This window comes from Onychostruthus taczanowskii, unplaced genomic scaffold, assembly GCF_017590055.1.
Source record: "Onychostruthus taczanowskii isolate IOZ18803 unplaced genomic scaffold, ASM1759005v1 scaffold22, whole genome shotgun sequence".
Lineage (NCBI taxonomy): Eukaryota > Metazoa > Chordata > Aves > Passeriformes > Passeridae > Onychostruthus > Onychostruthus taczanowskii.
Genome location: NW_024499462.1, coordinates 4,682,878 through 4,710,609, shown reverse-complemented (window position 1 = coordinate 4,710,609; position 27,732 = coordinate 4,682,878). Strand labels below are relative to the sequence as shown.

General features: G+C 39.2%; 1 protein-coding gene across 4 annotated transcripts in view; it reads right to left on the bottom strand.

Annotated features, from left to right (window-relative positions):
- Positions 1-27,338, bottom strand: part of CCSER2 (coiled-coil serine rich protein 2) — a 60,932-nt gene extending 33,594 nt beyond the window's left edge. Inside the window, exons 1-4 of one of the 4 annotated variants that reach the window (XM_041404882.1) lie at positions 27,131-27,338; positions 14,861-16,337; positions 13,756-13,958; positions 255-345 (exon numbers count right to left, since the gene is read on the bottom strand). In XM_041404882.1, coding sequence (XP_041260816.1) covers positions 255-345; positions 13,756-13,958; positions 14,861-16,298 — 1,732 coding nt within the window. In that variant the 5' untranslated portion in view covers positions 16,299-16,337; positions 27,131-27,338. The remainder of the gene's footprint in view (positions 1-254; positions 346-13,755; positions 13,959-14,860; positions 16,338-27,130) is intronic. The other 3 variants (XM_041404883.1, XM_041404880.1, XM_041404881.1) reach the window with 3 other exon arrangements.
- Between the last annotated feature and the right edge of the window lie 394 nt (positions 27,339-27,732).

The following is a 27,732-nucleotide window of genomic DNA, read 5'->3' as shown; positions in this document are numbered from 1 at the left end:
ATGAAACAAGGTTGCACTTTTATTCAAGGTAGTACATTTCTATATTCAGATTTTTTCAAATGTAAGAGTTGTATTTGGGAAAACAGAAATATCTCCCTTCCTGTATTTCACAAAAGGAGTTGTTACTTTAAAAAAAAAAAACACCCCAAGAAGTGCATGGACTTACTAAGTCAGGAGTCAGAAGAAAGCAACTAAAAAGTCTCTTATGCCCATGAAGCAGTTTCACAGTGAGATTGCCTGGCTGCCTTACTCACCTTTGTCACGAGGTGGGTCCTCGGGCAGGTCCACATCAAGCATGAGATCATCATCTTCAAGATCACATGAATCAAGATTATTCAAGATATCCTGCAAGAAAGGAAAAGGGAGATACAGCTGGTTCCACGATATTTCACATACCCTACTACCACAAAAAGCTTTGTTACATTTTTATTGTGCAAACATCCAGTGTTACCAGCAGCCTCCTCTACTCAGGGAAGAACAGCCTTATTTCAGACCACCTATACAAACAACAATCATCACACCTCTGCTAACATGACACAGTAACAGTGCTAGATGAAACAAAGATGGATTAAAACGTTTTTCTGCCTGATGCCTATGGAACACTGCAAAGACTTTTTTATTCATTAATATCCTGCCTCCTCCGCAGCTGGGAGCATTTTGAAACTCAACTACTTTGTTTACTTAGAATTCAAAAACAGCTTTGTGAAGAGATGATGTTAATTCCTCTTATTTCAGCTCTCATATTATCACGAAATCATTGAAAGGAAGTGAGGGAAATCTATGTTATCTTGACTTTTTGGGACAACAAAGCTTCAAACATGCTATTATGAGCACCAAACTCTGCTTCTTTTTGCCTTTCAGATTGTGGTTCATATAAAGCTGTTCCTAAAGGGACTAATAAACCATCATATTGCACAGGTATGCTAATGGCACAAGAAAAATGCTATTTAGTGCTAAATGAATTATATGTATTAAATACAGTCAGGTATATTAAAGTACTGCAATGAGGGCAAGCCAAGTCAGTGTTAAAAAGACAGAGACTGACCCTCTTGCTTGAAGAATTCCAAGAGGAGGAGGAACTGAGGTCAAGGCTGTGGAACACCCAGCTCACAGCTCACTCAGACACTGCCAGTGCTGCTGGACAGCCACAGCAGCCTGGGCAGAGAACCAGACACCCTTTCACTCCAGTACTCCAAGGAAACTAAACCCATTAAAACTAAGTGACAGCAGGCCTGAGGAAACTCCTATGGATATCCAGCTCCAGCTCCTGAGTTCCCAGTGAAAATCATACCCTTAAGGCCTGAGACCAGATTTAGGCACCACACATTGACCTCTTTCCTAACAACAAAACCATAGATTTTTCTTAGGTTTATTGGTTTATTGGCTACTCCTAGAAGTGATGCCTGGCACCAAAATTATAATTTACCAAATATTAAGTCAAATAAGTCTTTTATAATTATTTCTCACAGTAACGTGATCATTAAATACTTACATGAATACAGGCATACAAGCTATGAACACACTGCACAACAACATTCCTTTGCAAAGCCACCCCTTGCTGGCCATCGTTTGTTAAATTCGCTTTGTCACAGATGCACAGGTGAAAAGGAAGAACATTAACAGGCATTTGTCTGAAATGTTTCTCCAGCTGTTCTTCAGCAGCCTTCCTACAGCACTCACAAAGCACTACTGTATTTTATTGCAAATGGTGACAAGAGCTAAGTACATTTTAAGATTTTTGGGGGGATTTGGGTTGTGACACAGGACATTAAACATTCTGCATTTCTGCAGGGCAAGTTATTTATTGACTTAGGAGGGAGAGTGTGATATGAAAATAGTTATTATGCACTTTGTAAAACATGAGCAATACAAAAGAAAGATGGAATACTTGAGACAAAACCACCTGTTTCTATCATATTTCAAAGTCCTATCTGAATTGCTTTGTCCACAAATAGCATTCTATGCATTTACAGGAAAAATCAAGAAAACTTACATAGCAAGGCATTGGAAATAATAATAAATCCAACTATGAAAAAGCTTCACAAAAAAATGGAAGCCATTTAAAGGAAACATGGATTTAATACTTGAGACAACAAAATGCCCGTATATTTATGCTATTTTTGCTTCCATTTATTCAGGAACCAGGAGTTTTTAAACTAATGCATTTTTTTTTCAAGTAATTCTGCAAAATACAGGCATGTTTGAGAGGCAGCTTTGGTTTGGTAGTTGATAAATTATTTCTGTGCAATGCTTTCATCTTCCAAATTAGTGTGAACAAGCATTATTTTCTTCTACTGCAAGAACTTTAATGAGCATGACAAATAAAATGGAAACAGTGGCCACAAACACAAAAAGTGGAAAAGCTTTGCCATCACTGTGCAAATTCATTTAAAAATGCACAAAATAAAACCACAATATGCCAGAATGTTTACTAATAAACCTAGATAAGCCACCTTACTATCTTTGAATGAGAACTTTGGAAGTGTAATGGTGTCACAGAAGGTCAGTATTTGAGATTCCAGACATACTTTCCTGTCAACAGCACACTCCATTATGCTTCCCTAATTACACATTCTTCACCACACTGAGGAAAGGAAACTCCATGCTACAAAAAAACCCCCCACAACTGCAAATACCAAGACTTTGTAATCACTGGGCCATGTGTGAATGCACTTTGAGCATTTCCCCCTGAGAGCTACTTGGGAAACACAATATACAAATAGGTGTCAGCAATGTCATCCTGAAATAGCCATAAGATAAAGTACTAGTTTCATCAGCACATTAGTGCATTTAAAAAAATAAAATTTAGATACTTCTATTGTTGTTCTTTCTACTGCATAAGGAACTGCAGGTAATTACATGGGAATAACATAGTTAATAATGTGTGCTTAACAGCAATTAGCATCATGAAGTGATTCAGGACAATGAGCTCAAACAGAACAGGAAATAAAGAAATTCTTTCCAAGTGCATCAGCTCCAACCCTAGAGAATATTACATGTTTCAGCAATTATTACTAGTCACAGAAAAAGAAGAATCCCATTCTATTTGTAGACGTGAAAAGAGTAATGTATACTAAAAGGGGTATGATTTTCACAAGGCTGATTCAGCACTAGATTTTCAAGCTGGTACAACCCAGGAAGAGATTGAGTTTGGGACTGTGAAATCCCAGGTCCAACTACAGTGCTGTCCCCAAGCTCTCTCTCCACAAAGCTCTTCCGCTGGACACAGGCAGCGTGCTTTGCTGGCTTCCTGCAATAGAATAGGGAAAGCATGAGGTGAGACAGACCATCTGTGAGTCCTGGTGTAAGAACTGAGGAACTCGAGCACCCCAGTGCAGGGAGCCCTCATGCTGCATAAGGAGAAGGGAAAAGGCTAAAAGGGCAAGGCACACCACATGTGTCATACCACTTTCAGCAAGTTCACTTCCATGTTCTGCAAATCCTTTCTGGAGTGATTGTCCTCAGATGCTGTGTTCAGCAAGCACACCCAACAGCTCACCCACAGCTTGGGATTTAACCCAGTTTGTTGGAGTCATGGAGCCCAGCACCTCTTTCTAGGGAGGCACACAACATCAAGACAACTGCTTTGAAGATTGGGGAACTCTATGCAGAAGAGCTGCTTTTGCTGAAGCAAAACTCCAGATTTCATTATAAAGTAATATTCACCATAATGAACTGGAGTGCAAAATATTCTTCTCAAAAAGTTCAGTTTTCAAAAATTCCTCATGCAACATGCATCATAAGCTTTTTCTTAAACTGAAAAATGCTATTTTTCAGTCCACCAACCAATCTGAGTTCAATTTAGCTTAACAGCTGAACCTAGGCAAGAGGCCTGATTGTCAGCTTTCTCACTTCCTGCATTAAGTATTGTAAGGTTATAATGCAACCAAAGTAAAGCACAAAGTGCCCAAAATAGAAGACAGATACATATCTGTATTTTCTCCCTACTAAACTAAAAATGTTGACCATTGAAAGTTTATAACACAATGTATATTACAATGGAATTTAAAAAAATGAAGCCAGGCATTGAGGTTAGTGCAGAAATGCAAAGCCCTCAACTAATTTCAGAGAGCGTTACCAGAATTGAGAAGAGTCTGAGCTCAAAGTACCAATTCCAGGTCAGGATATTTTGCAGGAAAAGCAATTGCTTCGAGGGAGTCATGAACTGGTAGTGAGCGTTAGGAACAACATTTTACCTGCTTCCATAACTCAAAATCTCAGACCTCACTTGTTTGTTCCACCTTTAGGAAACAGCCAGCTAAAAGAAAATAAATTGTTTTTATTACTGATTTAGTGACTTAGGTCTTGCTTTTGATGATGCTGAAAAAAGACCACAGTAGAAGATAAGAGTGAGTAAAGGGAAAGAACTACAGGAGAATCAGGCCAAAAAACTCAAGTGAAGCATTTGAGAGTAGCACCAAAACTAAGAAACCATCATTTCAGGTGCTTGAGGAATGAAAAAAAGGAAGTGGCTTTTAAAAACAAACAGAAAATAGACTGGGTAAATCAGTCATCTGAAGGGCAGCTAAAGAATAACTGCCAAAGTCAAACACAAGGCAAGGCTGACAGAAGAAAAGAGGGAAACCTCCAGGGTCCTTTTCAATGCTATTTTCAGCATTTGACAGCATCTGAGATAGAGATAAAAAAAGAAATAGGAAGTCTCCAAAAAGGCGACATTATATAGGAACTGAACAGAACTCTTAAGTGAAGGCAGAAAACACAGACAGAGGAACAGCACATAGTGTACCATAGGGCTGAAGAGAAAAACTCCATGTAAATGAAGTCCTTAAAACAGAGAAAACCTCCCAGGAAAGAGGTGGGATAGAACTCTGCAGGTTACCAAAGACAGGATAGGAAAGGAGTACTCTGTACAAGTCACATTAAAGATAATTAGGCCAAGCAGACAAACAAGTATTTTGTAATTTTGTCCATGCTCTGTAACTGAAGGTTGCTGTGGCAACACATGTAACAACAACTTGGTTTGGAAAATCCAAAACATTTTTGGTTTAACTGTTAAGTATAACAGTCTTTAAGATATACCGTTCTTGATAACATTTTTATAGAGGCATGTTATACCTAGGTTTACTGAAGGTATAGAGGAATTCATTATTAGCTTAAGTTATTACATGCTGTATCTAAAGCATCTATACTTGCTTGGTTTTTTTTTTTTTTAATATAAAATCAGATGTCAGACTGTGTAAAAAATCTGAAATTCAATAACAATGAAAGAAGAGAAAGAGGAAAACCAGAAACATTAGCCATTCTGTTGAGACTTGACCAACTCATAAGCAACGGCACTTTGAAACACACAGCCCAAGCTACACCCACTGCCACATGCAGCATTCCTTGACTGCCATCTAGCCTCCAGCAATGAGGAAAGCTGAAAGGGAGAAGCACTGTAACCATCCTTCAATAGAATTCCAGCAAAATTTAAAAGATTTTCTATTTTTGGGGGGTTTTTTTAATAGGCTGGTGATTTTAAATAGAGAGGTTCCTGTTTACTTTTAAACACAATCACAGAAAGCAGTCAGCAGTGAGCATAAATAGTGACAGAGGAAGAGCAGGGGAGGAGGAAGAGCAGTCCTTCCTACTCACTGCCTCCAGTCTGTTTGCACAAAAAGCCTACCAATACCAGAGGTTCAGCACTGCTTTTACAGTTTATCTAACCAACAATGGAGCATTTTACCCTACTAAGCAATGTGTAATTGCTACAGCTACTCCTGACTGGCAGAAATGATTGTGAATGACTCTCACTCCACTGACTTGCACTTGTATTAAATGCACAATGTTTGGTTTAAGGAAAATATAGATGCTTCAAATAATTCCCAGCTGAGAAAGGAACCAAACAAAAACCTCAGAGGAACAGCGTGAGCATGGCTGTACCAGGAGCTCAGTTGTTTTCTCTGTGCAAGAGTTTTAATTCTACCCTAAGAGACTTTTGGAGTAACCTGACTATGACACGTTACACAGCATTAATGTGTTCTATTCTTACACAGCCAGCTTAATATACTTGTTTCTAATTAAAACCAAAACCATCCTCAAATATCTCCAAGCTACTTTGGGGTGATTCTATTTTGACCAATCTCTCCAAACTAACAACACAGCAAGTGTTGCCTCACTTACTGCATTACTGCAGAAATGTGTTTATGCCACATCATCCTGACACATCTCCACAGTGTCAGCCAAGAGCACAAAAGCTCAGAACCAGCTCACATGTGGACATGCAGTCACCAGCTCATACAGAAAACATCTCTTACAAGCCTAAGAAATGAACCTAGTCCTAACTTCTACCAGTGTTTGCTCTCATATTTCACACAGCATCACAGCAGCTGCCACACTCTCTCCAAAACACAAACCCAAAGGTGTAATTAATGGATGCCATGAAGAGAACACATCAGTAAAAGTGAAGTTGCCTTCCTTGGTTTTTCCAGCCAAAACAGCCTGAGAAGATTTACTGTGTCAGTCCTGAAGGATGCAGCTCTCAAAGGCATATAAGCTTTCCCAAAGGAAAAAAGGTAATTTGCCATAAAAGGATGTTCACCAAATGTCACGTCTCTCAGATCAGTATCACAAGAGGTTTGTGCACTGTAATAAAGTCATACTACCTCCTAATGATGTTTGACAGTAGGGACACCCACATAACACAGGACAGACAGAAGTGCCATCTCATTAAGTAATTCAGTTTCTCACCACCTCTCCTTGCTGCTACAGTTCAACTCAAAAGTTAAAGACTGGAGCAGAGACAGGACAGTAGATGGTGGCTATTTTCACTCTAAAAATCAGTCTCTAATGTAATGACATTTCCTTTCTCTGTCATGAGCAGAAAACTGCCTGCCAGCAAACTCCATTGCAGGAATGGCTGAGGAGCTGACATAACAGACTGAAATGAGTTTGTGCCCTCAGTTCTGTATTGACCAGCAACAATACAGAATGAATTTTTCACAGCAGTTGCAGTTTTCTGCTAAAAACTTATTGGTGGAAATATTACTCAAGGATGTTCTCCCATTACTTCAGTATGCTCACCTAATATTATCTGTTCATAATGAAGATTAAAGGCAAAAAGATGACACTGACTTTTGAGGCTTTGAAATCAGAACCAAGCAGTCCAGTGGTTTTCCAAACATACATTTTTAGGTATAGGCTTCTTAGAAATTAAGAAGATAAAAAACAATTGGCACAGATTTCTGTACTTGTATTATCAGAAGAAAAATAGAACTATCAAGTTAGAACAGTACAATTTAAATAAATCTGAGTAATTTTTATCAGATTCTGGAACATGACATGAAGATATTGGGACAAAAGTACCTGGAACTTAGACATGAATTTAGGAGCTTAAACAGAGGTTACCAACTACAGCAACTTCCAATAAACAGCTCCCAATGAAAAACAGCTTTCAAGGCTGACGTGTGTATTAGATTCCAGTCCCAGAATCATTCTTTACATATATATACACACACATACGGGCAGGAAGTCTGACTACAGGAATGGCAGCTTCTCAGATAATGTATTTCCAAGAAATCTTTCTGTATCCCAAGTAAAAATTCACACATTGTTTGCCATTTTCTAGAATGCAGCAGTAAAAGCTAAGAACTCACAGAAGACCTCATGTGCTACTGTGATACCTCTTGCCAAGAGATATATTGGTCTAACCCAGAAGTCAGGCTTTCAGGTAAAGGAATGTGAAGGACCAATGAATTAAATTTGTCCTACAGGACAGAATTTTTTTGGTGATGAAAGTAAATAATGAAAATTCCCTGAGCAGAAGCAGAAACCACAACTCCATACCACCATACCAAATTAGTGATGCTATGTGTTCTGTATCCATAGAAGGTGCTCTCCTCTATGTTGGGCATGGAAAGCAATATTGAAGGAGGGACAACACAAATTGCAGAGTATCTGACTCTCTCTGGGTTTGCTCTCAGTCACTCCCAGGAGGTTCACAGACACTGTACACTGCAGCGTACCCACAGCCCTGCCACATACACTATCACTGCCCACACACACCTCCAAACCTGTATGAGGTGACTTTTCAAGTGCATTTGAATGCACTTGAAAAAAACCTTGGTTTTTTGAATACCTCCTGGGCAGATAAAATCACCTCCCCTTCCACTGGCACTACAGTCACACGTACATTCTCACAGTCTCATTCCTCTGACACACTGATGAATCCTGGTATCCCCCCACACACCTGAAGGGAGAGGTTGCCCAGTTTCCTCCTCCATGGTCCTGTCACAACAGTGGCCAGATAAAACTTGGCAGCTGCAAGAAAACTAAAATCTCTGCAGTTTTACAGGCTTGGTAGGCAGCAAAAAGGCAACAGCTGCTTCAAAATTCAAATCACCCCAACACAGATATATATAACAAGATTCCCTAAGACTAAAACAACTGTACTTCATTAAATAATTACACCACAAAAATAATGTCTTCTCTCTCTTTCCAACCTCATAACCTCACTAGAGTATTTGGCATCTAACAGTATCATCAGTTCTCACTGTATCACATTCACTAGCAAAAAAAAAAATTTAAAAATCTCAAACCACATACAAAATTGGAAGTGTGTATTTATTAATTCCATAATGAATTTTTGTCAAAATGCACTGAGGTGAAATCATCCTTTGCTTTCAGGTACAGAACAAACTCAGACACTTCTTTAAGAAGTGCTCAACTGAAGTACACAAATTACTTTTAGGAAACAAGGGAGCACAAAATGCAATTAATTCTCTTTATTAACCTCGCCTTTTCTAAGAAAGGAGGAAATGCAGTAAGTCAACACCGCTCATTTGAGTACAGCCTGTCAAGAAATATGTGTCTTTTTAATGCTCTTCTCTGCTTTGAGCAAGATACTCATTGTTCTTTGAAAAATGTAAAGAGAAAAAAAACCTGAATTTCAACTGGCTCATTAAATGAAAGGCTTTTAATGTGTGCTTCTTGTAACTAGCTTGCACCTGAAGGACTCATTTAATGACTACTCTTTTAGAAAGTCATAGCAAAAAAAGAAAAGTTTGTGTTGAGGAAAGATTACATACTTTTTACATTGTCTTTACCTTACTTGCAGTTTTATTTTCATTACGGCTGTAACCAAACATCACAGAGTTTAAAAAGTCCAGCTTCTCACAGAACAAGAATTAGTGTTTTGGCATTAACCTCCCGAAAAGAAAGTTCAGCTAAAGAAAGGAGAATGTGTAGAAGGCAATATCAAGAAAGTACAACAAATGGAAATAAATAAAATAATAAAGGAAATAAATGTATTAGAACTACACATATTACCAGTCTGAATTCACATTAATAAATTACTCATTTGAGAAATCAGACTAGCAATTTAAACCTTACTACAGAGTCATTTTGAAACGTGAATTATTTAAAAAATTAAGCTAATTAACACTAAACTACTTGTAAATAACTACTGAAAGAAATTAATAACTGAACTAAACAACTCTCTTTTAGCAAGTTCATTTTCTCTAAGAAGTAGAGCATACTTCACTGAGTACCAGTGTTTTAGAGGACAGAAAGCATTCTGCCCAGTCTCAAAAACTAATTCAGAACTGCTCCTGCCCAAGTTACAGTCACAAAGGGGAAAAATATAACAAAGAACAACAACAAAAATCTTACAAGATTTCAAAAATTGCCTGGAAGAAGAGAAAAAATGTAACTATTTTATACTCCGGCTAAAATTCTGGCCATGTGTCAAACTGATTCATTCCAGTGAGATCCAGATTTCATCCCAACAGCAATTAAATTCTCAGCAAAGCAGTTAAAACCCATCTGTCTTCTCAAGCCAGATTTCAATTATTATTCCATAATCCTATGCCCTTACAATTACACTGATGTTCACTCTGCACATACCCAAAAATACTGGCTTTATTTACTTCAGGAAAAATGAACACAGAGCAAAGATTCACATTGCTACTGAAGCCTACAGGAAAAAGAGTCGATCTGACAGTACAGGGAACACTCTGAAAGCTTCCTGTCCAAGCCTATTGACCCAAATGAAATTGCTTTAAAAGAAGAAAAAAAAAAAAAAAAGCAAACCCTGAATTACATTGCAAAGACTTCTTCTCTAGAGAATATTACAGAAAGAAGCCAAAATTATTGGAATATTTTCAGTTTAAAGTTTTACTTCTTGCAGAATTTGAGTTCTAGAATATTGTAGCATCTTTAAAAACAAGCAGATACCTCAGAACAGGAACAGCTGTAGTACCCACCCTTCTCAATGTAAATAAGGACGTGCACTTGCCAAAAACATTCAAAGCTTCACTCTGAAAAAAACACACATTAAAGCTTCTGTTTCTCATGTGCTTACTTAATGTGCTGAAGATGAGCAAACGGCTCAAACCTTGCAAAGGAGCCATGAGACTCCAATCAGGACGCCTGTTTGAGAACACATTGCTTGCATGTATGGCGAACAGCATTTTCAGACAAAATTACTGAAAACAAAAATCTAGCAAGACTCAACTACAACCAGGAGCTGTACCTCGCACTGCTGAGCAGCTTTCTGCCATGAAGCACTAAAGGAACTAGGCACTGCAGTCAGTGACTAAAACCTAGGACAGGAGCAAACAGCACAGCTAAAATCAAGTGAGAGCACCTGTGAATAAACACTGCGCTTCCTGCTAAGCTACAGAGCCATCAACTGCTCTCTAAGCATCAGTTTGCTCACACAGAACTGAACTTGGTGCTCAGCAGCAAAGACAAGCTGCTGAGAAAACTATAAAGGGCATCAACAAAATCAGTGCTTAGAAATTTGAAAGCAGTTCAGCACTAAGAAAGTTATCCAAATTAACCAAAATTTCCATTCAAAAGTGGAAATAGAACAACAGGGATAGTGGAATTAGTTATTTTCTCTTATGCAATTAGACAATAAAAGTATTTTCATCCTTACAAAAACCTCACACATTCCTACCAAGCTCTAAGTCCTCCTTGTGATATTATTTAGATTTGTATGACTTTTAAACTTCCAACACTGGATTACGCATTTTCTCCACAGCTGTTCACTCAGTTAGTAAAGAACAGAAGGACTGTACTAAAAGAGGTGAAATTTATTTTTATTCTTCATCCCCATGTCTTTAAAACCAAGATGCACTGAGAATAGCAAATATACTGGCTTTTCTGCTACCCAAAAAGAAGCAATGAGCTTCAGATGCCAGCAAGCTCCTGCTTTTGCCTTCCTATGCTGGTTCTCTTTTCAGAAAGCCAGTTAAAATCCCCTTTGCAAAAGCTGCCCCTCCAAAGATGGTCCAAACACTCCTAAACTAAGATCACCCTTGTGGGAGCTGCACTGCCATCTATGGAAAAGCATAGGAAAAGCATTTAGTACTTGTTGATACTAAGAAGGATAAAGCTTAAAAGACTACCAGAACAACAGCAGGATGGAAATGCGGAAGAAAAAGGCCAGTTGTGCAGTAAACATGACCAATTACTCAGCACATAGTTCCCTAAATTGTCACTCAGCCACACTGCTTCTACTCACCCCAGCCTGGTGTCACAGGAACTCCAGAACTACTGCTTTGGTGATTGCCCTGGAAATACTTAATCCAAGGGGCAGGCAGGCTGGCATTAGCCCAAGCACTCCAAATTCTTAAATCTGACTCTCATCAACTGGATTTTGACACACAGATATGAACTGCTTTCAACTCACCAAACTGGAGGATAGAAACTGCATAATTTGATCACGTATCTCCCAGCAATCAAAACATCTGACATGTTGACTAATCACAATAATTATTCTCAATGCATTCACATTTTTGTCTTTATACTCCCTGCTTGCAGAGAAAAGGAAAAACATGGAACAAAAGCTTATAGTAACCTACTCAAGAGTACTATTTTTCAGAAAGAATGAAAAACTGCATCAGAAATTCTTCTGCATGTTCAGATTAGAAAAGATCACTGTTTAATTTTTAGGCTAAAGAAATCAAATATATCATAATTTCTACCAAAACCACAAGTATAGGAAAAAAAAATCCCACTACTAAGAGGCAATTCAACACTTCAGAGCTAGATTTTTTTCCCCTCAAAACCCAAGCTACTGAAAATACATTTCTGCCTTGCAAAAATGAAACATGCTATTGATGCTTTTCTCATTCAGATGAGAAAAGATAAATGTCACAGTACAGTAAGCACTGAAATTCAGGAAAAGGTGTAACAGGATAAAAAAAAAAATCAAAATGGATAGAAACAACATGTGATCTTCTAGATTCAACATCAAGGCTTAAAATGTCCTTTCTCCACTTCCTCAAAAATGAGTAAATACATTCTTCCTTTCTTAAGCCCTCTCTAAAAACTCTTTACTTTCAATAAACAAAGAAATAATCCAAAATAGTGAACAAGAATATCAAAGACTTCTAATGTACCTCTGCTCCACATCCGCTTAGAACAGCTTCTGTCAATCAGCACATTGATTCAGCAGGAACTCATACCCCTGCACAAATTAATTCAAGGAGGCTACATGTATCAAAACCTAGATATATACTCCAAAAGCACAGTAAAAGAAGTGTGTTCCATTAGTTTGTTACTTTTCAGAATATGTATTAAAAGACCTATGTTTAAAACTTACCAAGGACAGAGTTTAAAAACTTCCTTTTTTTCTTGGCATGCGCATGCCTGTGGTGACAAGGGTGTTTGTTTTTGCAGTGGCCTCCACGAAACTTGGGTTTTCCCTATAAATACCAATAAAGCTACAAAACTCACACGATAAAAATCTCTAACAGCTTTTCCAAGCTGGTCACAATTGCCATAAAAAGTTAATAACCACAGCTAAACTCTTTCAATAATTTAAGACTGAGAGCAAACAACACCACAAGCAGCTGAAAATATATCAGGAATTCTATTCACTTATACACAAAGAATATAATTACGTATCTGTGCCCAAGTCTGAAAGTGGTATCTACATCACTAAACTGGCAGTGGTGACACAGTACCTAACACACCAGAAACACACAAAGCATGACACATTGATTAAACCAAATTGGTTTAGTCAAACCTTCTGATTGTTAACATCGTGTCAATAAAATCCAGGTTGCTTGATTCAGAAGTCCGTGCAGATAAAGCAGTATAAACAAGGGGAGACAGACAGAATTTTCTTCAGGCCCACTAAAATTTCAAGGTTGGCTCTCTGATCTCAGAGGATCACAGCACAGCAACAACTCTCCATCCACTCTCCTTGTATTTCATGATGTTTCTTGTACGTCAGTTTGAGTTTAGCAGCAAGAAAATGTTGTGCTGCATTTGTGTACCCCACTGGAGACGCACAGCCATGCCACAGAGAGCTACCTCAAGTCTCTAGCTCAAAGATGATATGACTGACTGAACAGAGAAATCAAATGTCTGCTTCAGCTCACAAGGGCCCTATGAGCACACAGTATAGAACAACAAATGCAAGAAGCCACAGAGGCAACAGCTATTTTCTGGCTTTTTCACTCCTATGTTTAGAGATTAGTAGGAGGTATTGAACCTATCCTTTGCAGAAATCAAGTTCCTTTACTCTTTGTGAGCACTGCTATGAGATTACATAAGGAAGGACCTGTTTTGTCATGACTTTAGAATAAGGAAAGAAAAAAAATGTGTGCAAACAGCCTGATCAAGGTCACCTGTCCAGAAACAGGAGATCCTAAACAAGAAGTGTTTTCGCAAAGCAATCAACTACAGCGGGAAGAGGAAAAAATTATAATTTTTTTAAAAATAACTAACATTAAAAAAATAATTAATAAGCAATAAACTAAACACACTGTAATAATGCAAGTTATGAATACAGGTACATACTATGCTGTTCATTTCTGAAGAGTCGTAACTTCCACACGGATGGACGCTTCCTATAGGTTCCAGCCCTTCTTCATCCCACATATATGTGCCATCAGAGCTGTCAGATGGAGAAAGCTCAAAGGAGGAGCCAGCTCTGTAGTTCATCTCTGAAGAGATGACATTGTCAGTAGTGTGTTTTGTGCTTTCACTGTTGTCATCCACTGCTTAAAGAAAATGGCATCAGTTAAGATTACAGAAACAATCCAATATTCACAAAATAAACACTAAAATGCCTGTTACTGGTGTGCTACCTTTGCTGGAGCTGTACTGTAACACAAATACCTGCAAGCTTCCTACAGCACTGCTCCCTCAGCCCAGAAGGGGGAAAAGCTCAAGCTGGTTTGGCAGCTACAACCAAGGAATCTTCCAACCAACATCTTTGGTAACCTTTTACATTGCCCTAATTCACCCACTGTGGAAGCTACTTTCTAGAAATCTGCATCTCTTTAACATATTAGAAGGTGGGTCCAAAAATATACCCTTTGGATCTAGTCTTTCAATTGCAACATCTCTCAAACAAGCTTTTATCATGAGAAGCCCATGAAAGATTTGAAAATGTGACTTTCAAAAGCATCTTCTTTTGTCTTCAACTGAAAGAATTCATATGCATCAGAAAAAAAACCAAAAAAGACCCAGTAACAATCCTGTTTATAACTGAACTAATTCAATTACACATCCTACACTTATTTCCACTACTTAGAAGCAGTTACAGCTGTTCTCTGCCTACAGAGGTGGAGGGAGCACGAGGTGAAATTTTCTTAAAATATCATCAACCCAGAAAATGAATGGCATAGCAAGGATATGAGGGATCCCACAATCACAACGCAAATGTGTTTAAAGGAGGTCACCTTCAATTTTGTCACAAAGAGCTCTTCAAAGTAATGCTTGGGAAAAACAAAAAACTATAATGCAGAAAAGGCACAAGCAAATACATATGTCAGCATAGAGCAGTTCCATTCTGAAACAAATCCGAAGCAATGGGCAATTATATTAAATAACTTAATTACCATTACAGAATATTGATTCAGCACCTAAAATTTCAAACAGAACATAAAAATGTATTTACCAGACACATTTATATCAAGCCAGTCATCAGCATTACAGCAAGATCCTCCACTTTCCTTGAGAGATGTGAATGGCTCGATGGATGTTCTGCTCCCATGCTCTAATTCCTGAAGGCAGCTCTCCTTCTGCTGGATTTGTACAGTTCTGTTTGCCTCTTCTATATCTATGAAATCGTCACTGAAGTCTTCACTCAAATCGTTTTTCTCAGAGGATGACAAAGAAGATATAGATATTTCATCTCCATCATCGCTCATACACATCACTTTTGACCCATGTTTTCCCAGACCTTCACGCAAGGCCTCCCCAGGTTCTGTTCTTTGAGCCCTGCTCTCTAGAATGCTGTTTTTATCAACGGCCCTATTGATGGTTGCTGAAATCTCCGCGCTCTCCACCGCGCGCGCGTCGGGAGCCGCGCTTTTGCTGCCATCCACCACGGCATTCCCAGCAAACCGCTGCCTGGTAGGCTTCAGCAGAGAAGGCCGACTTAATCTGTATCCATAGGAAGGTGCTGACCCAGATCCATTTGACAGTGGGGGTTTCTTGGAACAGGGAGCTGACACAGCCGAGTACGCTCTGGTAAATCCATACTTCATGGGCTCATTTCCATTGGGTACATCCAGCTGACACGCGTTTCTTGACAGCAGAGCAGACCTCTGAGACGTCCTGGCAGCGAGATTTTGACTATGGTAAGGCCTTGTAAGATCCACAGCTTTATTAAAGGAATGTGACCTGGTTAGAGATGTAGTGGGAAGGAAAGAATTCTGAATGGAATGTGAAAAACTTTGTGATCTTACCATTTTGTCACAGGAAAAAGCCTTGCTAGCATTGTCTGTAGATTGTGCCAGGCTTTCTCCAGAACTTGTCCTTGTGGCACCAGAATTAGCTCTAGGCCTCTGCAAACCTACCACTGGCCGATTTCCATAAAATCCATTTAAATTTGATCTTGGAGCATTGAGTCCAGAGTATGTCCTTCCTGACAGGGTACCTTTGGTGAACTTAGCTGAACTAGAGAGTCCAGGTATAGACTTTGGATTTAATTCCTCAGTAGAAGATACAAACATATTGGTTTGCTTTGCTGCTTTTGATGCAACTGAAGCAGTACTGCTCAAACCCACCCTGAGCTCATCATTGCCCAATGCTCCTTGAGACTGAGGGTACTTCTCAGAATCAATTAATTTTTCATTAGAATTGCGTCTGGCGTTGGCCTCTCTCCCGTTCTGTTCGTTAAGCTGATATTTATTTGATTTTTTCCAGTTGAAAGCAAAGGAAGACATTCCAACAGTGCCATTGTGCTTGCTGTAATTTTTGCCACCGTTACTCCCTGCTAAGTTCACAGCCGTCCCGTTTGGCATAGGTTGCAAAACAGCCCCTAAAGTTTTCGTTCCATATTTCGGTAGCCTGGAAACCAAGGATGTCCTGTTTTGATTTTTTTCTTCCATGAGCTATTGGGTACATTGGTCCTTAAAGGGTGCTTGAATCTAAGAAAGAAAAATAAAACAACATTAAACCTGAATCAACCACACATTAAACACAGTTTTCTATACATTAGCAGCTATATGCTTCCTAGATTTCTGTGCCTAACTCCACCATAAAGAGTAACCCAGACACATTTTGTGAAATCCAGAGTTCCAGCAGTTATCTGGCAATAATATGTTCTTCAGACAACAGCTACCTCTCCCAACTTTCATTCTTCTACATAAACCATCTTTTTTTGTTTTCCTTTTGTAATCTATAAAATAAACTTGAGAAGAGGTTGGATGATTTTTTTTGGGTGGTTTTTTTTCATTTACCCATTTTCAGCAACAAACTGAACTTTTCAGCTGTTACAATTATTAAGTCATCAACTTAAGATTTAGTATTTTTTAAAAAGCCACAAATATGACATAGCAAAAACCTGTGGTCAGCAACATAAACCTGCAAAAAATGATAATGTAAAATCTGACTAAAAGCTAATTTTTTGAGATTCTTTTCCATTTCCCCAATGCCTAAAATATAGGAAATAAGCACTCATCATGCATCTCACCACAACATTTTTTGTTCCCAGACCTTATGGATATCCCCAAATCAAGATTCACATTCCTAGTCATTGTTTCCACTTTGTATGGAGACTGTAGTCTATTTTGGAAATCATCTTATTCACACATAAAACCTGAAGTACAGTGCAACAGTTGCATAAGGTCAGCGTTGGTAAGCAAATTCAGAAGTTCTACTTATTCAAAGTACACAGAATATCTTGTGTAACCACAGCAAGCATTACTCTAAAGTGAATCACTCCCCAAGCTGCAAGACTCACTAAGAAACATTTAAATTCTTAGTGATATAATTGAAGATAAAATCAAAGATAAGATCGAAATGGCATTAAATTAATGCAAACTGAAATACCCTGAGGATTTGTCAGTGAATAGGATGCCCCAGAGCAGTACTTCTGGAAGCAGAACTACATTACAAAGATAGAAAGAGAAAGGTACTGCAGACAGGGCATTTAGGGGCTCCTAACTTGTGAAAACATCCGAATCCTCATTCTGCAACTGGTGTGTGCACTTCCATTTCGAAATACACAAATTGTGACTCTTCAAATACTCAGTGAAATCTTGCACACCAGAGACACTGCCCTCACCCAGGTGTGCAAAGAAGGACACAAGTATTTCCCCCTGGGACCAGCAGAACATTTCATTCACCATGTATGGCACCTGCCTGCATGTGGATTGAAGTGTCTAATGCCAGACTTCTTGCCTACAGTGCACCTGCATACCTTGCACAGGAAAATAATATCAGGCAACATCAAAGATCTTTATTTCATGTCAACTACATACAATAAAGTACACCTTTTTTTAATAACTCCATGAATAAAAAATGGCCTTTAATATGTTGATGAATTAATTCCCAGCAAGCATCATACTGCAGATCCCTCAGAAGATAACCTAACTCTAAAGAAAAGGCAAGTCTTGTGAAGAAATCTTCCAAATTGAAAAAGTTAAATTAGAAAGCTGCTAATTTAACTTGCATGCTTTATGGATAATTCCCTTTTCACATCTGTCTACCATCTCTTAGGTAACTGCAAAATTTAAATGAGGCCATTTAATTAGATTACTTTAATCCTCCACTAAGTGCTGCAAATTAAACTTGAAAAGGAGACCTTAGGGTTCTCTAGGAAGGGCTCTTGCTCATTTATCCTTGATTAGGCAAAGACAACACATTATCTTCAACAAAACCATACTGATAGTCCAGAACACTTCAGATAATTAAATTAAAAAACAAACAATACCTCTCTGTATTTTATTAGCTACATAACTGTAACTACTGTGCCACTTCCTCAAGCCCAGGTTTCAAGTGTTTCATTGAAACACAATGTCATCAAAAAAACCACACTAAAACTTAACAGCATCATGTCTGGCAGATGTTTTCCAGAAAATAGGGAATTTTCTTATTAAGTTCTCTAAAACTTCCTTAATCTTTAGCTATGTTTACTAGGAAAGATTACACCAGCCTCACAATTAAACTCCCATATCAAGCAGCACTGTTACCACTTACAGTATGATTTCTGCATCCCAGAAGATTCAAGTTCAATACAACTTAAATTGCAGCCTACTGTACTATAAAGAAATTCAAATTATTTTTAGACTTAAGAAATCTATGGATTTTTTAAAAAACTGGCATTTGGGCAAATAAGTTTTATATTCTTTGCCTTGGGAAATACATTATCTAGTGCACACAAGCCTAATCGGAATTAAGCTAATTATAAAGAGCCTAGTCTTACATAATGATCCAGGGAAAAGGAGTTAAAATCCACAGACCCCCTCTGAAGTATAATCTGAATTAACTGAAAAGCTGCTACATCCTTACCTTCAAGGATATTCAAGATCCTGGTGATAAGCAAAAGGATATTAATTCTCACCCTCCTTGGTACTTCCTCTACGGGATTATTTACACCTCAATAAAATCCTGCACTCTTCGTTTCAAGTGGCAAGCACAACATTCACTGTAATTTCATTGACAGTTTGTTTCAGCACCACCAGGAAGACAGTTTCCTATACATTAGCTTCCCAGCAAAGTCCAGCTTTGCATTTGAGACTCTGCCCTACAGAAGACAGCTTAAAGATTCAAACATTTGAAAGCTTAAGCACCTTAAAATACTGCAATCCCTACGATCCCTGCCAGCAAGAAAATAACAGCATTTTCCAGCTCCAGATTCCTGACTGGGACTGAATTCCCCTCCTCTTGTCACAGCAGTGTGGAATACCCAGCTGAGGGATGGAACACATCTGACCGACTGGTGACAGGCCAGAGCAATTCCCCTCTGCAGACCTACTGCCATGGCAGCAGTTTCAGATCTGGGTTTCATTCACAGAAATTTAAATGCACGTGTATTTCAACTGTGTCCTGTGCACAACTTTTAAAACCACCTCTTACACCTCTGCGTTATTAAAAATGCATTAGATGTGTTATGTGAAAATATCTTGTTTCCACCAATGTAGGGAGGTATTGAATGTCATCAGGGAAAAATCTGGGAGGTCCCTACAGCAGAAGCAGCAAAAGGCTTCCCTAGCACTCACTTAAGAACACTGCAAGATGGACAGCAGAACTGCAAGTCAGTTTTCAGCTGTAAGAGGACCATGGGAGCTTAACAGAATGGAAGAAACTGGCAAGAGATCCAGCTGGCAAACACCTGCTCTGAGCATGACAAGCCCTGGGGAATTCAGGATCATGAATCCTGAGGAAATCATGCATGCTGTATGAATTAAAATGAATCAGAATGCAACCAGAAATTCTGATGGCTTCAAGATTGAACTTTGAGTATTTACAAGTTTTTGTGTTTACTCTGCACAGTGTGGTTTCAGTTCAGGCCAAAGTGCCACCTTCACTCCAAGATCCAGTAGGATTTATCAGCTCTGCAGCAAAATCCTCCAAGCCTGCCTTCCTTCTCCTGTCTTCCATTTCTCCAAAACACCTGTTCTTGAATCAATTTCCAATGCTTTACAAAGGCATCCCTGAATTTCAGCCACTGCCCTACTCCTATGTCCAAACTGCAGTGATTAATACCAGCTTCCCTGACACTGCCTTCTGAAGGTACCACAGTCAGGAAGTACAGCAAGGAATTCCAAGACTGCGAGGGCTTCTCGTTCTGTTTCTCTGAAATTACCTTCCTTTTGTGTGTCCCAGATTGTGAGATTTTGTTTTCAGGTCTTATGACAGCTTAGATACATGCTCTTTTCTGTTCTTCCTCCCTCACACTAACAAGGTTCTACCCACTTGGAAGGGCTGATCTAGCAAACACCAAACAACCAGTTATCCTGGCTGCTCGCGTGCTCAATTTACTGTCAAAATATACTAGGTCAAAGAACAGGAGCAGAACATGATAATGAATAAAGGGAGAAAGAAGGAAGCAAGAAATGCATCACAAAGAGTTTCAGTATGTCTAACATTGAGCAATGTCTTTGGTCAATACAGCAGAAAATGTGACATCCCTTGTCATCTCTAAAAGCATTCCTGCTATTCATCAGAATTCTTAATGTTTGATATGGCAAGAGGACATAAGCACTTACTGGAGAAAAAGAAATTGGGAAATGCAGCTCTGTTTTGCAGAAGAAAGCTACCACAATACTTCCAGAATCAAAAACTCCCTCTGCATCCCTCAGGGCCACTCTGTCAGTTCACTCTGCCATTAATGTTGTTTACACAGAACATCAGGCACCTCAAGGAAGTAAAAAAGTGCTAAGTGTTATCTGCCCAGACAAGGATACTTTGTAATTGCTCCCCACTTGTGCTTTCCATATTAGTAAAACAGAAACTCTGCATTTTAAACTCCAAATTTTTACATCAAACCTAACCAAAACATTTAAACAAAACAGGGTATGAGTTATCATAAGCCCCTTTAGTTTGTATTGAGAAAAGCCATGCAAATTTTACCTACAAGAAAAACTGCTAAAAACCTGTTTCACAAACAAGTAAAGCTGCACTGATTTTTGGCATTCTTACACAACTAACAAGGTGGAAGGCAGTTAAGGTCCAGATGTTTAGCTGCAGCAAAGAACAGCTTCAGAACAAAGAAAAGAAGATGGAAGAGGATACCTGAGGGTACAGACAAATTACTCCCAGTAAAAGAGAATATCAAGGTCTGTAAACAAGAAGAAAGAGTGAAATTTCAGGTTCCTCTTAAGTGCTAATATGCAGGTTATTATGGACTGCTCATAAATGAGATGTGAAGTGCAACGACAGTTACTCTCCTGCCTTAGTGCTGACAGCCTAACTGCTGTCAGGGACAGGTCAGCCAGAAACTGGAATAAAGCACTGGAGATGCACGACTCTTCTCTGAACCTGCTCTGCATCTGATGCATCCTCGTGCAGGAAGTCATCAATTCCTTTCTTCAGCAGACCTTGTTCAACCTGCATGAGCAATGTCAAGCCTGTACCTGCAGATATAAACACCAGGCAGCCCTTGCATAACCAACACACGAGACCCAGAGCACAGTGGCTTTCACTGGCATCCAAGGAACACAAGGCTCAGATGATAAGAGCACTACATTAGGTGTGCTGACCCCAAGAATGCTGCAAGAGGTGGGAGGGATATATTGCCATATATCAGGAACAATTACCATAATCACGACCAATACATCTGGCTCCAGGGCTGAAACACCCCTGCCAGAACGAATTTATTATGTGGATTACTTCACTCCTTATGTTATGCAAGGAACAGCCTCCTGTGGAATGAACCAACCCAGAAGATTCCACCCCAGTGAGCAAGTCAAGCTTCTTCACTAGGGTTGCTTCATAGCTCTTAAACAGCAAAAGATCCAGATGTTTTCAACATCTTTGTTGGAGAAACAAAAAGCCTTTACATGTTTCTCTCATTGATGATACTTTAAATTGTTACCAAATTTGCAGGGATAACAAAGAGAAAAGGGGAAAAACTGAAGTAAGAAAAGACAGACACTGTCTGCCTGTCTTACAGATTCAATGCTCTGCAACCTAGAGACAAAGTCACACAGCTACGAAAAAGCCAAAACCTGTTAATCATTCGCCAGCACCACCTCCCAAGCCCTTCCAAAAACAACCCCAAACAAACATACTCTGACTATAAAGCACATTTTTATCTAGGTCCCTATGCTGTCTTAACACTTCCCTGCATTTAGCAAGATTTCTGTCCTGGAAGATAAGCCATAACTGTGTATATACTTGTGTGCAAGTACATAGATTTTGGAAAGACTCTCCTCTCCCATCAGCGTCTTTTTTCCAAGGTTTCTCAAACATTTTTGGCATTCTTACAGGAAGAATAAGGCAAGGTAATCAGAAACCTGCCTTTCAGAAGACTTTTAAAGGTGGCATCACCGTCATAAAGGCAATTTAAATTTTATGCTGTGGCTAGGATTGACTGAAAAATCCCAAACAACAATTGCAGTCTAGAATTAAAGCTTTCTACCAGTGAAATGACAGATCCTGATCTCTCCTTAAAACATTTTGTGATGTCAGCATCAAAGCAACTGACAGCAGAAACAGGCCCCAGCTTCTGCTGATGGTATTAGTCCTTCAGCAACAGCATTTCACATGGGTAATTTAATCTCTCTTGTAAGAACAAATCCAGAAAGATTGCATCTGTCTCAAAAGCAACGTCCTACTGCAAACCAGTAGGAATCACCTGCTGTTCTCCAGCAAATATTTCACTTAAAAACGGAGGAATAACCTTTTTTTCCTCAGCACTATCCACTGTTATCTAGTGATTCAAACACACTATTCCCATTTCTAACTCTTCCAGGAAAGATTTACTTCACCATTGACTCAGTAACAAACTCAAAGAGCTGGTTACCAGTTACTGTTTTCTACTTCTTACATACAAACATGTTAGCTGGAGCAGGATTTTCTTGCTCATAAGAACAGGCAGGCTGAAAGCCAAGTGAAACTTGGTATACAGCTAATTATAACTGGAAATATCCCTCTTTAGACTGCCATGTTGTCCATCCTACTCCTCTGGTTTGTTTGTTCAACTGATGCATGTTCTCCATGTAAAAACACTGAGCTATCTTGAGCTAGAAGCCTCTCACACTGATACTAACATATTTTTCAATATATATTTTGTAATGATTAAATAATGACTAATAACAGAAACAATACTTCCTGTCTGAACTGCTACTGAACAGTTTATGTATGTGGGTATTTTAAGATGAAGAATTTCCATGGGTTTAAATCTTCAATGAGGCTGTGCTTTCAACCAATATCTAAGCTGGTTTTTTTTTCCCCCCTCCAGCCACAAACACTTATTCTTTCTTTCTTTCTCCTGCTGTCTGAGTAAGAATTCTAGTTATAGGTTAAGCTGAATGGCAAGCAGAGAAAATTGGAAGGGACTGCATGTAATTCATAGACTTACTGGTACTGGGATATCTTCCATGAGCCTGAAGAGGTTCACATGTGATAACAGAGTAAGGTTCACATGTGATAACAGAGTAAGATTAGACAAGATGAAGCAGAAAAAAGCTAGACAAAAAATAGTTTTGAGATTTTCTTTCCTACATATTGCCAATGCCATTTCAGCATAGTTCAGTTTTTCACAGAAGATCATGATCTTGAAACAAGAACACATCAGCACATTGCTATGTATCTAAAAAAATCATACTGTTAAGTCAGCCACTGCTGGATTAAAAAAAATACCAGAAAAAGAACTGACAGAGAAAATCCTTAACACTGCTATCATGAAAGACAGACAGTGAATCCTGCATAAGCTGGAAATATATAAATCATGGAATTTCACTGTGTGTGCATCATGGCACTTCAATGCCCAGTTCAATTCTCCATATAGTTCCTCCAGTCAATTTTATTCTAGAGGTGAGGAATACAAAAACCCCATTAACTCCTGGGGTTACCTTAAAACAAAAATGCACCAGGGAAGGGATGATTAGGGCAAAGACAGAATGCAACTTCCTCAACCTTCAACTGTTCTCAACTCATAGAATTTCTTAAATTTGATGCAGTTTGTTCAGGAACCCTCCACAGATCTCTTGTTCACTATTTCGTGTAACCTGTCCTTGAGCCCCAAACTTCTTGCATCCTTGACTGCCTTAAGCAAGGAGTTCCAGAGCCCCAATAACAATAACAATTCTTTCAAGGTTATTTCATTGTCTTGCACGGATTCCCAAGGAAAAATACTAAAACTGCTTCTAAACCCCCTACATGGCCAGAAGAGGCAATGCATCAGCACCTGATACACGCTCTCCTTGCTACCAAACACACCAGTTTGCTTCACATTGATGTGTTTTCCTGAAGATACTGTATTATTTGAAGTCTGACTTCTCTTTAACATCCACTCTTGATCAAAAATACTGCAGCCACACACCTGTGTATTACAGCTTTCAGCTGAAACTTGCTTATTTGTAAAATACATCTTCAAAGTATCATTTTCTTGCTACTGAGTTTCATTTCATTAGTGCTGGACTCAACACAACTTCTGTCTACAACTCCACTGATATAAATCACTTTCCAGTCTCAAAACCAGACTCCCTGAAAATGTTTGAGTACCAAACAACTTTGCAAGTTTCCCACAGCATAACAAACACCAACATGTTTTTGACAACACACTGGCAGCCTCCAGGATTTTAATGTGTGTTTTGTGTTTTCCTACCAGCTTTCTGATACACCAACAGCTATACTGGAATGTACTTCTCAAGGTCAGTTTCCTACAATGTGGAAGACACAGATATTTGTTATGTCCTCAGAGGTTTGAAACTGAAGGAAAAAAAAAAAAAGATTCTTCAAGAAATTGAGATGTAACTTCAGTTAGGAGTGACAGTTTGTCACAGGATCAGTTTCAGAGTTAGTCATCTATGTTGTGTTTTATTCAAATTTACAGGAAGGCAATACATATTGTTTTGCTTAACCAGGACCTCAATGGAGTCATAGTAAAGCGATACGTATCCAAATTTCAGAAAGCTTCCATGATTAAAAGATTTACACAGAGATTTTTTTTTTCCTGTTTTTAACTCTGTTTACTGATGGACAAGGCTATGCAGGCTGACAGATTGTGCTCCTCCCCTCAAGTCTCCTGCTAGCAGCAGCAGCCTGGGCCTTGCCAAGTTTCTACCTATGCAAGTTTGCCTTACTGAGATGAAGGTTCCTCAAAAGCCACAGCAACCCTCAACTCATCAAAAACATATATCAACATGGCCATGTAAGAAGTTTAACATATAAGATCAGAAAAAAAATTGCATTTAAGTAAAGCCAATCTTTAAACCGACTTACAAAAATAGTGTGAATCGAATTACCATGCAACTCCACATTGTAGTGATAAACTCTGCGTCCATCTAGAAAAGATTTTTGAATCTCCAGCTTAAAGTAGGCATATTATTGAGTCAAGAGAAGCTGGGACATTCAGTTCTCCCTGGATGCTTCTCTTGTGCTGTGTGTGTCACAAGCCATCTGGGCTGATTAGCCTAAAAGCACAGAATTTCTTAGGCTTCAGGGAATAATTGCAGAAATTACGTACAATTTCAGGGTTATTCCTGATCCATAAGTTGTTCAGGCACCTCATCAAAGTAAATCCTTATCAGCCATTTCCTCTGGCTAAGAAGCCAAGCCTCCTTGCAGTGAGGACACTGCCAGCAGCGCCAGTACCTCTTCCATAAAGGCCATTAAAATGCACTCTGCAGAGCAGGACCTCAGCTCAGAACACACTAAGTGCTCATGAAAAACCCAACAATCTGCAGTGAATCAGGCATTTTAGCAAGAACTTGCGACACCAGCTCCCCACGTGACCAGGGATAAGCAAAACCCCCACCCTGAGGAGACTCTTCAATTCCTATGGGATATTGTCAGCAGAACTGCTGCAGCTGAATCCTCCTTTTAGAGCAGAGAATGACTACTGAGCAAAGTCCAGAACTCCGCAAATCCAGCTACTTTTGATTAAGGAGGAAACAACATTCTCAGAATATCTTCCAAAATGCACCTACTTGGTAGCAGTTTAAGAGTGAGCTGAGATGTGTGTCCAAGAGCTGTGAAGAAATGCAAAGACCTTTCCTGACCAGCCAAACTTCAACCTTGGGACAACTATTTAATGCTCTTGGGATTCTACTGTAACATACACGTGTGCAGGTATCCAGAGATTTACATAATCTGTTTTTATTGCTCTGATTGAAACACAATATAGGATTTTCAACCTAATTATCAAAAGCACCATTAGTATTTTGATCTCCTTAGCATCCCTGCTGGCACGGGACTTAACCCTGCCTGAAAGCTTCTAATTAAGAAGATGGTGCTGCTGTTTTCAGTGAATAGTGGCTGAAAGAGAACACCACAACCACTGCTGAAATATTTTATCATATTACTTTCTGTAATCTTATATTCCTTCATCTCCTCTCCATTTTGAGAGAGCCACACTTTCTAAGGATTCCAGGCAAGCAATGTTCATCTCAAGATTGATGGCATGATGGCTTTTTATCTAAAGAGCCTGTGCCAACATTTCCTACTAACTGGTTTATTCCAAATAACCAATCCCTCTTAAAGGATGATCAGGTCCAAAAGTAATGGATTTTACTCCAATGAGCTTTTACATGAACAGTTCCATTAAACAGGATTACTCATTAGTATAACAATACATTAAATGAGATCATTATGTTAATTGAGGCTATTTCTACCCTTTCAACAGCTTTACAATTAAAAGACAACTCTGGGCAGTTTTTGGAACCCAAACATTGATACTTTTATAATGAAAAAATACTATCCATGAGCAGAAATTAGACTTCAACTTCAAAAACAAGTTTTCTACTCTAAGTTGTATATTGACATAGACATTTAGGTAACTGCTCCTTACTCATGTCCCATTTGTTAGACCATCACCTCTTCAACTTGAAGGCGTGTAATTCAAAACAGGCCCAGAGAATTTAGAGGCATGTGATCACTGCCTTCAATTGCCTTCGTTCACAAACATGAGAAAAAATCTTGCCAATTTCATTCATTATCAGCAAACAATGTAAATATTTACTACCAGCTAACTCCAGAGTTTTGTGTATTTCTCTGGAAGAGCGAAATTTACTAAAGTCTCCATACCTATGTGAAGTGGCTCTCAATTCTAAAAATGCAACAAAACAAGGACTCAGATTCAACTTCATTTCACTTTTAATACCATCATAACAAAAAATTCTACTATGCACCAAATCAGGGCTCAAAGACTGCAGACACCAAGAACAAACCTGCTATAGACATGAAGTTCTAACCCTGCAAGATGCACCAGTTCTCCTGAAAAGTGCTTCACATAGCATACCAGATGGAGCACCAGATCGACAGTCCTTACCTTAATTCGATGTCTGGCCTGGACACTAACGCTGTGCTAGAGCATAAAGTTCCCATGCAGTTTTCCTTTCTTAAACTGAGGATAAACAGCTCGACCTCCTCCAGCTCAAAGTTAAAGGCTGAGGTTGCCTACGTTTCATTGTGTGCCAAAGTACATTTGACAGAACGCGAAGGGAACAGCAGGCTCTGGGTGACGAAAGCAAAGTCCCGGTGTCATTAAAGTGAAATCACCACAACGTACAGAACAACCCCTCGGTATAAATCTCAACAGACCACTGCTAAAGCAGAATGCCACCATTACAATTCTTTTCCACCGTCACTATTTTTTTTTTTTTAACTGTTGTCTATGAACACACACTGGGTGCTTTTGCTTCTTCCCCTTTCCGGAGATTAAAACCCTCGAGACACGAAACCTCACGCTACAAGACCTCTGCGACCGGGGCTGCCAGCAGCTGCTCCCAAGGCACATGCAGGTGCGTCTGCCCGAACACCGAACTGCAGGGCGCACCAAGCACCGCGCAGCCACCACCGGGGCGCTCCCGGCGCCGGGCCCGCCGTGCCGGGCTGCCCCCGGGCCCGCAGCACGGCGGGCGGCTCTCCCGT